The sequence below is a fragment of the Oncorhynchus mykiss genome, chromosome 6, assembly GCF_013265735.2.
Source record: "Oncorhynchus mykiss isolate Arlee chromosome 6, USDA_OmykA_1.1, whole genome shotgun sequence".
Taxonomy (NCBI): domain Eukaryota; kingdom Metazoa; phylum Chordata; class Actinopteri; order Salmoniformes; family Salmonidae; genus Oncorhynchus; species Oncorhynchus mykiss.
In genome coordinates this window covers 86,469,568-86,482,306 of record NC_048570.1, presented here as the reverse complement: position 1 = coordinate 86,482,306, position 12,739 = coordinate 86,469,568, and the positions used below count along the sequence as shown (strand labels likewise).

At 38.4% G+C, this 12,739-nt stretch overlaps 1 protein-coding gene across 2 annotated transcripts in view; it reads right to left on the bottom strand.

The window, feature by feature from the left end:
* Positions 1–1,479: 1,479 nt before the first annotated feature.
* The window catches only part of LOC118964957, a 27,721-nt gene continuing 16,461 nt past the window's right edge, over positions 1,480–12,739 (bottom strand). For both annotated transcript variants that reach the window (XM_036981337.1, XM_036981338.1), the window contains 11 exons: positions 11,460–11,666; positions 10,927–11,072; positions 10,690–10,808; positions 7,576–7,700; positions 7,050–7,147; positions 6,742–6,878; positions 6,076–6,200; positions 5,363–5,508; positions 5,095–5,197; positions 2,519–2,661; positions 1,480–1,907 (listed from right to left, as the gene is read on the bottom strand). In XM_036981337.1, the coding sequence (XP_036837232.1) occupies positions 1,793–1,907; positions 2,519–2,661; positions 5,095–5,197; positions 5,363–5,508; positions 6,076–6,200; positions 6,742–6,878; positions 7,050–7,147; positions 7,576–7,700; positions 10,690–10,808; positions 10,927–11,072; positions 11,460–11,666 (1,464 nt within the window). In that variant the 3' untranslated portion in view covers positions 1,480–1,792. The remainder of the gene's footprint in view (positions 1,908–2,518; positions 2,662–5,094; positions 5,198–5,362; positions 5,509–6,075; positions 6,201–6,741; positions 6,879–7,049; positions 7,148–7,575; positions 7,701–10,689; positions 10,809–10,926; positions 11,073–11,459; positions 11,667–12,739) is intronic.

Sequence of the window (12,739 nt, the reverse complement as noted above, 5' to 3'; positions counted from 1 at the left end):
CCGGTGGGGGGGGTCGAGATTACGGACAACACCGTACGAGGCCACCAGAGCATAAATCAAATCTAGTTGTAAACTCCCCTATGAGAACAGAGAGGAGCAGACAGGACCCTAGACGGGGATTATCTTAGAACATATCTAAGATAGTACTGTGGTGTACCACACTGGTCGTAAAGGACGTCCAGTGGACTTGTCCACCTCCAAAACAAATGGCAACAATAATCATTCCTTGCCATGTGTAGTAGTCACTACAAGACAACTAGTAAAATGCTCTAATCATGTCTCCTGTAGGATAACATTTCATTTCTTTTGTGTAACAAGCTGTCATATCTGTTCCGCCCGCTAGGGACGTTTTCCTTTATGATGTAATTTGTAATCAAGTTATGATTTAATTATGTGTATGTGTAATTCTGTGTGATTAGTTAGGTATTTAGTAAATAAATGATTAAACCCAATTTTGTATTGCTGATTCAAATTGTTAGCCAGGGTTCGTGCAGATAACCAAGAATTTACAACTTTCAGATGAGACTGAATTAAGAGGACGATTAATATTGACTGCTATTGATGTAAAATATTACTAGGTCTTTAAGAGTTTATTCAGAAGATAACAGCTCTATAAACATTATTTTGCGGTGCCCGACTCTCTAGTTAATTACATTTACATGATTAGCTCAATCAGGTGATATTAATTACAGATAAATTATTTTATAGAATAGCATGTCATATCACTTAACCGGCATAGACAAAGACACGACATTATGTAATTACAATACAAAACCCATTTTAACATGCAGAAATTCAACTGTTTTTTTGACAAGAGTTTAATAGGAATTGGCCATGGATATGAATCTTAATTAGCTACACATGAAATGTGCTATAATTAAGCAATAATGCATGAGGAGGTGTGGTATATGGCCAATATACCATGGCTAAGGGCTGTTTTTAAGCATGACGCAACGCGGAGTGCCTGGATACAGCCCTTAGCCGTGGTATATTGGCCATATAGAAGAAAAAGGAAGGCACACCTATTAAGACGAGGTGCTGGCTAGCGGAGTAGAAAACTTGAAAATAAAAGAGAGCCGCACACTCTTGGAGCTCAGATGCAAAAATGTAATATCCAACGTTTCGACAGCCAAGCTGTCTTCATCAGGGTATAATCACAAACACTGCGGGATGACTCGTTTATATAGTGTCAAAAGACACAGGTGTCTGTAATCATGGCCAGGAGTGGCCTAATATCATTGGTTAATAATCAAATATTAAAATGTCATACAAAGAACAGCATACAAACAATAAATGAATAGCATACGATCATAGATTAATTTGACTACACAAGTTTACAAACAATTACAATGGCAATGTCACAATAATCACAAGAATGGCTTCAGATCAAAGTCCACGTTGAGACCGAAGGGCGCAAGGGTCTTTAAATTAAATATTGGCCATATACCACAAACCCCTGAGGTGCCTTATTGTTATTATAAACTGGTTACCAACGTAATTAGAGCAGTAAAAATAAATGTTTTGTCATACACGTGGTATACGGTCTGATATACCACGGCTGTAAGCCAATCAGCATTCAAGGCCCGATCCACCCAGTTTATAATCAAGTACAAACCCCAAGAAAATGAAGACCTATTCCCTCTAGAAAATGTCAGTACAAATATCAGTTACATACAATTGTTAGCATACTTCAATGTTTGTTCCAACATCATCATCCTGTTTCACCAAAAGGTGTAGGCTACAAGGCAGGAATGCTAAATTTAGGCTATCACATTGTGTTTTAAACATCTGTCTACTGAATTTGCTGTTTGCGATAGTCCCTCGCCATTTTTCTCATGTCTTGGTATGGCTTGAGGTCAGTTAATGTCAGTAACTGGTTTGTCTTGGGATCAGTTCCAAGCCATGTCCTGTAAATGTTGGGAAGACAGTAAACCATTCTCAAAAAAAGTGGTCAAATAATTAATTTAATTCGTTAATTCATTTAAAATGTTTACAGTAGGCGAAGACTTTCCTGTTTGAAGAATTGTCAATCAGTTAAATGTCTAAGCCTATTGCAATAAGACATATAGTTGCCAGCAATGTGTTATTTCAGTTCTGCATGCAAGGGATGAGAAAAATGTATTTGATAAATAAACTAACAGTCATTTGCTAATATTTGAGCCCACAATTAATACAAATCACATGTTATTGGTCACATACACGTGTTTAGCAGATGTTATTGGTCACATACACGTGTTTAGCAGATGTTATTGCAGGTGTAGCTAAATGCTTGTGCTTCTAGCTCCGACAGTGCAGTAATATCTAACAGTTTCACAACATATACTGAAATACACATAAATCTAAGGAAAGAATGAAGAATTACACAAATGTGGATTGTGTTTAAACAAACTCAGAAGCAGCCGATGAAAAACCACACATAACGACATCAGCTTAATATTTTTGGATTTTTTTATAAAAGCAACACGTTAATTACGAATCAGAAATAACGACATATCAATATGAATAATAACCAGCTTACCTCTTCAGATGTTTCTCAATGGCCTTTCGCTCGTACACTGTTCCCTCCTGGTTCTTCACTGGGTCAACAAACATCTTGTTGGTTAGTGGACAAATCAAGTGTGAGGGTATGAACTTCTCAGTCAACTCTTCACCCAACAATTCCTGTAAATTTAAAAGGGAAAGATCATCATACCCTGAACAAACTGTTACATTAAAGGGTTGCTGTCCAAATAAATGTATCTGAGAAACTGCTAACGTAGACCAGGTATTCCCAAACTGGGGTCCGCGTACAAATGCTGTCGGGGGTACACCAAATAAAAATGTGATTCACGTTTTAAAAAATAAAAAATAAAAGGATTCTTCACATTTTCAAACAGTACATTACTATTTTCCAACGGGGCTATACATTTGGGTAAGGTTTTTTTCTCACCTGAGTATCCTCGTTTCACTGCCAAAAAATACAATTAAACCATCTAGTGTTCAGCGAAATAACAACACAATGTCAAATACAGGAAGCCCAGTCAAATAACTAACATCCAATCACATTAACCGTTATCCAATCACATTAACCGTTACTCTCTCGCGGGAAACCTTCCCTCTTGCACAGACATTTAGAAACAAAACATGACAATTTGAAAAATAAGCCATGGGAGTTTTTGAGCGAGAATAAAGACGACTTTCGAGTAGTAAGACATGTATAAAAGTAACAGATACCATTAATAAGAAGGGTCTAGAAGCATCTTATATGGTGAGTTACCGAGTGGCTAGGACAGGCAAGCCCCATACTATTGTGGAGGACTTAATTCTTCCTGCTACAGCGGATATGACTGGGACAATGCTGGTGGGAAAAGACCCAAAAAACTATACAGACAATGTCTTCATCAAACAACACTGTTTCACGATCCATCAGTGACATGGCAGAAGATGTTCAGAAACAATTACTCCTTCGCATACAAGCCAGTGAATTCTATGCGTTACAGCTGGATGAGTCAACAGACGTGGCGGGCCTGGCACAGCTCCTGGTATATGTCCGTTACGTTTATGGGGGGTCAATTAAGGAGGACATCCTCTTCTGCAAATTACTGGAAACCAGGACAACAGGAGATGATATTTTTAAAGTACTGGACAGCTTTGTGACATCAAATGGACTTGTGGTCAAGATGTGTTGGTATCTATACTGATGGATGTGTTGGTATCTGTACTGATGGCGCAAAAGCCATGACAGGGAGACATAGTGGAGTGGTAACGCGAGTGCAAGCAGTTGCTCCCGACGCCACTTGGGTACACTGCAGCATCCACCGAGAGGCTCTTGCTGCCAAGGGAATGCCTGACAGCTTGAAAGACGTTTTGGACACTACAGTGAAAATGGTTAACTTTGTTAAAGCAAGGCCCCTGAACTCTCGTGTATTTTCTGCATTATGCAAAGACATGGGCAGCGACCATGTAACGTTTTTACAACATGCGCTGGTTATCAAGGGGCAAAGATTTGACACTTTTTTAAAATTGAGAGACGAGCTTAAAGTTTCTTTACTGACCATAATTTTCACTTGTCTGACCGCTTGCACGAGTTTCTCACACAACTGGCCTATCTGGGTGATGTTTTTTCCTCTCCTGAATGATCTCAAGGACAACACACAGGTCTTTCCATCATTGTATGATATTTTGTGTGAAAATGAACTCAAGCTTACGGACAATGTCAAATGTGATATAGAGAAGCACCTGAGTGAGCTGGGTGCGCAATTACGCAGGTTCGTTATCCCTTTCATGCCCTGCCTCCAGTCCACTTACCGATATCTGAACAAGAGAGCCTCATAGAAATTGCAACAAGCGGTTCTGTGAAAATTTTATTTAATCAGAAGCCACTGACAGATTTCTGAATAGGGCTGCGCTCAGATTCTTGTCTTGTCAAATCGCGCTGTTAAGACACTGATTCCCTTTGAAACCACGTACCTATGTGAGAGTGGATTCTCGGCCCTCACTAGCATGAAAACTAAATACAGGCAAAGACTGTGTGTGGAAAATGATTTAAGACTGAGACTCTCTCCAATACAACCCAACACTGCAGAGTTACAGTAGGTGCATCCTTTCAAGCACACCTTTCTCATTAACCTGTGGTGAGTTATTCACAATTATTGATGAACAAATAAGGTTTTAAATGTAAGATAGCTAAATAAAGAGCAAAATTATTGATTATTATTTGTGCCCTGGTCCTATAAGAGCTCTTTGTCACTTCCCACGAGCTGGGTTGTGACAAAAACTCACACTCATTCTTATGTTTAATAAAGGTCGTATAGTGTGTGTGTGTCGTATAAATCGTATACTGTGTGTGTGTGGCAGGCTTACACAATGATGACAAAAAACAACATTTGAGAGTGCGCTGACCCTGGTGCTAGAGGGGGTACGCAGCTGGAGGTTGAATGTTTGAAGGGGTACGGGACTATAACAAGTTTGGGAACCACTGACGTAGACTGTGACATGTCAGTTTTACATGGAAATGTCTGAGAAGTGAATCCACCTCTTTTTACACACAAACGCCCCCAATAAAAGATGTAGCAGAGCTTACAAAAATTAACATAATTAGATAAGTGCATTCACCTTCTCCATGTCATCCAATGATTGGCCTGCTACTTCCTCTGTGTTCTTCTTGGCCTCTTCTTCATACTTGTTTCTGCTGGTCAGGTATTCCTCTGCCAAAATACTTTTACAAGACATTTTCATTCAGATAAAATGTAGGTATATGAATTCAATATACTACATACTAATAAATATAATGCACTATTTCCTACTTTTCCTTTTTGATTTTAGAATCAGTGTTAACACCACTCTTGTATACAGTGTGGTCATCAAATAACGTGAAGCCAACCTGTCCAGTGGATCTTGGGGTTCAGGAACGATGAGCACTCCATATACAGCATCCAAGATCTCTCTCATGGTTATGTGAGCGTTGTAGCTGCGGTCAAATATGTTGTGGCAGATACGACCCACACTGTTTATGTTGCAGTGGTACACCTTCGTCCACATTAAGGATTTTTCATGGCCTCCCGAGTGAGCAGTGGTCTAAGGCAATGCATCGCAGTGCTAGTAGAGGAGTCACTACAGACCCGGGTTCAATCCCGGGCTGTATCACAACCGGCCGTGATCGGGAATCCCATAGGGTGGCGCACAATTGGTGCAGCGTCATCCGGGTTAGGGGAGGGTTTGGCCTGGGGGGGCTTTACTTGGCTCATCGCGCTCTAGCGACTCCTTGTGGCGGGCCAGGCGCCTGCAGGCTGACCTCGGTAGTCAGTTGAAGTGTTTTCTCCGACACATTGGTGCGGCGGGCTTCCGGGTTAAGCAGGCGGGTGTTAATAAGCGTGGTTAGGCGGGTAATGTTTCAGAGGACGCATGACTTGACCTTTGCCACCCGACCCCTTTGGAGAGTTACCAGCGATGAGACAAAAAAAAAAATGGGTAAAAAATAAACTATTTTTCATGACGGAAAAAAGCATCAATCAACTGGATAGAATTTGAAAATGTATGACTTAGGTAATACGAATAAATACACTGTCTTCATGTATTCATTGTGTAGAAGGATACAGGTGTGACAAAGCGCACAAGTGGAGGTTTGACAGGGTAGTCAGCTCCAAACTGACAGTACAGCTCAAAGACTCCATCCTCATAAGGTGTATCAGGAGGGCCTTCCATGAGAATCTTCCAAAACGCTGAATAGGTATGGAATCACAGGGGTTAAATGTTTTAGACAATATTGTGCAAAATTATTCAAACAATAACCAACTGGTCATATGGATGGGAAGTTGATTTGAACACTTTACAGTCAAACAAACCAATAACTTGAGGCTGTTACAGTCATGGTCCATGTAGACTATATTTAAGCAGTAAGGCTCGAGGGGGTGTGGTATATGGCCAATATACCACGGCTAAGGGCTGTTCTTATTCACAACGCAATGCAGAGTCCCTGGATACAGCCCTTAGCCGTGGTATATTGGCCATATATCACAAACCCCGAGGTGCCTTATTGCTATTATAAACTGGTTACCAATGGAATTAGAGCAGTAAAAATACATTTTTATCATACCCGTGGTATACGGTCTGATATACCACGGCTGTCATCCAATCAGCAATCAGGGCTTGAACCACCCAAGTATTAACAATGTTATTATAAAGCATTATGAAAAGTATATTTATACTAAGTGTTACCAGATCAATAACACTTAACACAATACCCAAATAATGTTTACTTACTAAAGTCTGACTCTGAAGGCAGAACAGTGCAGAATGGGTGTGGGTCACAGTGCAGGCTCTTCAGCTCTTCCAGAAGGCGTTTGTCCTTCTCCAAAAAGCGTCCGCTCTTGGATTCCTGGATCTTCTTTTTTAATGCACTATTTTGTGACATATTCATTTTGTTAGAGTAATACAGTAGTTGACCTCAATCTCAACATTAAATAAATGCTTCTTGAGCATAATAGTGGTTTACTAGAATAGTAATTAGTAGTGGAAGTAAATGACTCTGTCATTCCAGAATGACATGCTGATAATGGAACTGCTCGTACTTCTCTGTCCCAGTCACTTTATCGTTTAGTCCACTTGGCAGAGCAACCTCTGGCTTCTCGTCATAACCCCGGTTGGCGAAGAGAGCAACTAGAATGTTCTGTAGAGGCAAATGAGCATTGTTCATTACAATTTGTTTTAAGATCAATGTTATTAACTTACACTTTATTTGATTTGATTTAAATATGTATTTGTCACATGCAACTTTACAGTGAAATGTTTGTTTACGAGCCCTTCCCAACGATGCAAAGTTGTAAAAAATCATACAAATAGTAACACAAGAGGAATAAAATACACAAGAATGGAATATATATACAGGAAGTACCAGATCAATGTACATGTACATGGCATGAGGTATTTTAGGTAGATGTGTACATAAAGGCAGGGTAGTGACTAGGCATCAGGATAGATAATAATAAGAGTAAAATAAAGTAAAGAGTAAAATAAAGAACAAGAATCGTATTATTTTATATAGAATATATGGAAACACTTGTCCTATTTGAATAGATTTCATTTAATAGATCGTACCTCGCTCCTAATGTAGGATGGGTCCAGTTTCTTCTTCAGCTTCCTCATCTCCAAAGACAGAACAGTTTCCATTTCAAAAAGCTTCAGACCAGCTTTACTCGTCTCTGGTTTGAAACAACACCCTCCTACAAGACATGGATGGTTTGAAACAACACCCTCCTAAAAGACATGGATGGTTTGAAACACCTTCTCCTACAAGACATGGATGGTTTGAAACAACACCCTCCTAAAAGACATGGATGGTTTGAAACAACACCCTCCTAAAAGACATGGATGGTTTGAAACACCTTCTCCTACAAGACATGGATGGTTTGAAACAACACCCTCCTAAAAGACATGGATGGTTTGAAACAACACCCTCCTAAAAGACATGGATGGTTTGAAACAAAACCCTCCTAAAAGACATGGATGGTTTGAAACAAAACCCTCCTAAAAGACATGGATGGTTTGAAACAACACCCTCCTAAAAGACATGGATGGTTTGAAACAACACCCTCCTTAAAAGACATGGATGGTTTGAAACAACACCCTCCTTCCTATAAGAAGACATGGATGGTTTGAAACAACACCCTCCTAAAAGACATGGATGGTTTGAAACATCACCCTCCTAAAAGACATGGATGGTTTGAAACAACACCCTCCTAAAAGACATGGATGGTTTGAAACAACACCCTCCTAAAAGACATGGATGGTTTGAAACAACACTCTTCTAAATGTAACGTTTATTTAACTCGGCAAGTCAGTTAAGAACAAATTCTTATTTACAATGACGGCCTACCGGGGAACAGATTTTTACCTTGTCAGCTCGGGGGATTCAATCCAGCAACCTTTCGGTTACTGGCCCAACGCTCTAACCACAAGGCTACCTGCCGCCCCTAAAAGCCATGGATGGTTTGAAACATCACCCTCCTAGAAGACATGGATGGTTTGAAACATCACCCTCCTAAAATACATGGATGGTTTGAAACAACACCCTCCTAAAAGACATGGATGGTTTGAAACAACACCCTCCAAAAAGACATGGATGGTTTGAAACAACACCCTCCTAAAAGACATGGATGGTTTGAAACAACACCCTCCTTCCTATAAGAAGACATGGATGGTTTGAAACAACAGCCTCCTAAAAGACATGGATGGTTTGAAACAACACCCTCCTATAAGAAGACATGGAGTGGATTCAGTTGCTTCATTGTTATTACTTAACCAAATATGTATAAAATAGGACATTGTTATGTAGGGGCTAAAAAAACACCCAATGGCTGCCTAACATTTTATTAGACTGTAGACTGCTGTCATCTTCATTTAACCAAATGCAATTCAAACTTCCAAGGGAATGCAAACTGTCTGTAAAAGGATGGATCAAAATGAAAACCCAAACACTAGTGAATTAGTAACTGAGTACGTCCAGATTTTAAACCCTTTACAACCCTGTTACAAAATATACTTTCATGTCAATTGCCATCTATATTACGATAAACTGTAATATTATGATATACTGTAATATTGAATACTGACACGAAACAATTTTCCTTCAAATTTTTTTTTATCCCAACTGCAGTAAACCTCATATCAAAAACATTTTATGTTTTACTTGCGTTTTTGAGTGCAGTCAGGCCAAAATGATATAACAATGAGAAATGATTGGCCAAAATGATATAACAATGAGAAATGATTGGCCAAAATGATATAACAATGAGAAATGATTGGCCAAAATGATATAACAATGAGAAATGATTGGCCAAAATGATATAACAATGAGAAATGATTGGCCAAAATGATATAACAATGAGAAATGATTGGCCAAAATGATATAACAATGAGAAATGATTGGCCAAAATGATATAACAATGAGAAATGATTGGACAAAATGATATAACAATGAGAAATGATTGGACAAAATGATATAACAATGAGAAATGATTGGACAAAATGATATAACAATGAGAAATGATTGGACAAAATGATATAACAATGAGAAATGATTGGCCAAAATGATATAACAATGAGAAATGATTGGCCAAAATGATATAACAATGAGAAATGATTGGCCAAAATGATATAACAATGAGAAATGATTGGCCAAAATGATATAACAATGAGAAATGATTGGACAAAATGATATAACAATGAGAAATGATTGGCCAAAATGATATAACAATGAGAAATGATTGGACAAAATGATATAACAATGAGAAATGATTGGCCAAAATGATATAACAATGAGAAATGATTGGCCAAAATGATATAACAATGAGAAATGATTGGCCAAAATGATATAACAATGAGAAATGATTGGCCAAAATGATATAACAATGAGAAATGATTGGCCAAAATGATATAACAATGAGAAATGATTGGCCAAAATGATATAACAATGAGAAATGATTGGCCAAAATGATATAACAATGAGAAATGATTGGCCAAAATGATATAACAATGAGAAATGATTGGCCAAAATGATATAACAATGAGAAATGATTGGACAAAATGATATAACAATGAGAAATGATTGGACAAAATGATATAACAATGAGAAATGATTGGCCAAAATGATATAACAATGAGAAATGATTGGCCAAAATGATATAACAATGAGAAATGATTGGCCAAAATGATATAACAATGAGAAATGATTGGACAAAATGATATAACAATGAGAAATGATTGGACAAAATGATATAACAATGAGAAATGATTGGCCAAAATGATATAACAATGAGAAATGATTGGCCAAAATGATTTAACAATGAGAAATGATTGGACAAAATGATATAACAATGAGAAATGATTGGACAAAATGATATAACAATGAGAAATGATTGGACAAAATGATATAACAATGAGAAATGATTGGACAAAATGATATAACAATGAGAAATGATTGGACAAAATGATATAACAATGAGAAATGATATAACAATGAGAAATGATTGGCCAAAATGATATAACAATGAGAAATGATTGGACAAAATGATATAACAATGAGAAATGATTGGCCAAAATGCATTCATTCTGATTCTACGTCCATATTTCAGCCACAAGAAGACATAATGATGGTGGCGTACGTCCACTGCTGGGATATAGACCAGAATCTCTTTACACATTATACAGTACCTGTTGCATTGCTGATTCCACGCAGCACGTTGTTGTCCACCTTTCCAACAACGATGGCATCAACAACAATGTTCAGGCTCATCAGTTTGGTTGTGACAGCATCTGGTTCGGTCATTGATCTACGGATAGAATTATTAACCAATCAATCCAATCGAACAATACCTTTGTGTTATCGCAATGAATGTAACGTCAAGGTAATCACTGTTTTACACACTGAAAAAGTATCATTCTATTTACCCATCATCATTCCCATCTGTGAGACATATGATGCGAAGTCTGCAGTCTGGAAATTGCTCTCCAACTTGTTTCAGTTGAGACATGCCACGTTTCAAGGCATCATACAGCACAGTGCATCCATTGGCCTCCAGATTGTGTACGTGTTCCTGTAGGTGCCAAAAATATCTACTAATATCTCTAATATTATGTGAGGTTTGCAGATGCATGCTAAAGAATGATATCATGAATGCCACAAAATCCCTGATTGAGCAGTAGCGTCAGCAACGCACACATAAACTACAACATGGGGACAATTTGAAGCGCCTCCATACACATGCAGATCCTCTGAGTGCATCGTAGTGCATCACGCTCCTCTGTAACATGTACAGTGCTGCTCGAGGCAACATCATATAGCTGAGTCTCAATTTTAGTCTTTAAGACAGGTTTGAGGGGAGTACGTATGTGATCTCAGTACAGTACTTGAATGGATCTTATTGAAATCACCCCCATCGCTATTTTGCATTCATAAAACAGAAATGAGAAAATATATTTACCTTGAAGGTCTCCAGAGTCTCTGTAAATGTGTGGAGAGTTTTAACTGATGAGTCAAACTTCACCAAGCCAATGACATGATGAAAATTGTACGCCATGCTTCTAGTTGCGAAGTTATCAAAGAGCTGTTTAACAGCATCCAACCGTGTCATGTTGTCATCGGAATCATAGCATGTCTCATTCATGGAGGAGCTTGAATCCACTAGCACCTAAAAGGTTGTATGGAGAAGTAGTATTTAGCTATAACAAAACGGAGGAGATATAACTTTGTTACATCAACATGGATCGTTTTTGGCTATCATCTTTATCATTCAAGGTATCTATCTGTAAGACCATGGGATGCTTGGTGTTTGCCAAAATTTGAGCCATATAGCAGGGGGTCAAACTTGCCAAGTGTCAAAACTGACCTTAGCTTAGATGCAGAAATATAAATAGATGCAAATATAAATAATTACACACACACACACACATACATATATATATATACAGTGCCTTGCCAAAGTATTCGGCCCCCTTGAACTTTGCGACCTTTTGCCACATTTCAGGCTTCAAACATAAAGATATAAAACTGCATTTTTTTGTGAAGAATCAACAACAAGTGGGACACAATCATGAAGTGGAACGACATTTATTGGATATTTCAAACTTTTTTAACAAATCAAAAACTGAAATATTGAGCTTGCAAAATTATTCAGCCCCCTTAAGTTAATACTTTGTAGCGCCACCTTTTGCTGCGATTACAGCTGTAAGTCGCTTGGGGTATGTCTCTATCAGTTTTGCACATCGAGAGACTGACATTTTTTCCCATTCCTCCTTGCAAAACAGCTCGAGCTCAGTGAGGTTGGATGGAGAGCATTTGTGAACAGCAGTTTTCAGTTCTTTCCACAGATTCTCGATTGGATTCAGGTCTGGACTTTGACTTGGCCATTCTAACACCTGGATATGTTTATTTTTGAACCATTCCATTGTAGATTTTGCTTTATGTTTTGGATCATTGTCTTGTTGGAAGACAAATCTCCGTCCCAGTCTCAGGTCTTTTGCAAACTCCATCAGGTTTTCTTCCAGAATGGTCCTGTATTTGGCTCCATCCATCTTCCCATCAATTTTAACCATCTTCCCTGTCCCTGCTGAAGAAAAGCAGGCCCAAACCATGATGCTGCTACCACCATGTTTGACAGTGGGGATGGTGTGTTCAGCTGTGTTGCTTTTACGCCAAACATAACGTTTTGCATTGTTGCCAAAAAGTTCAATTTTGTTTTCATCTGACCAGAGCACCTTCTTC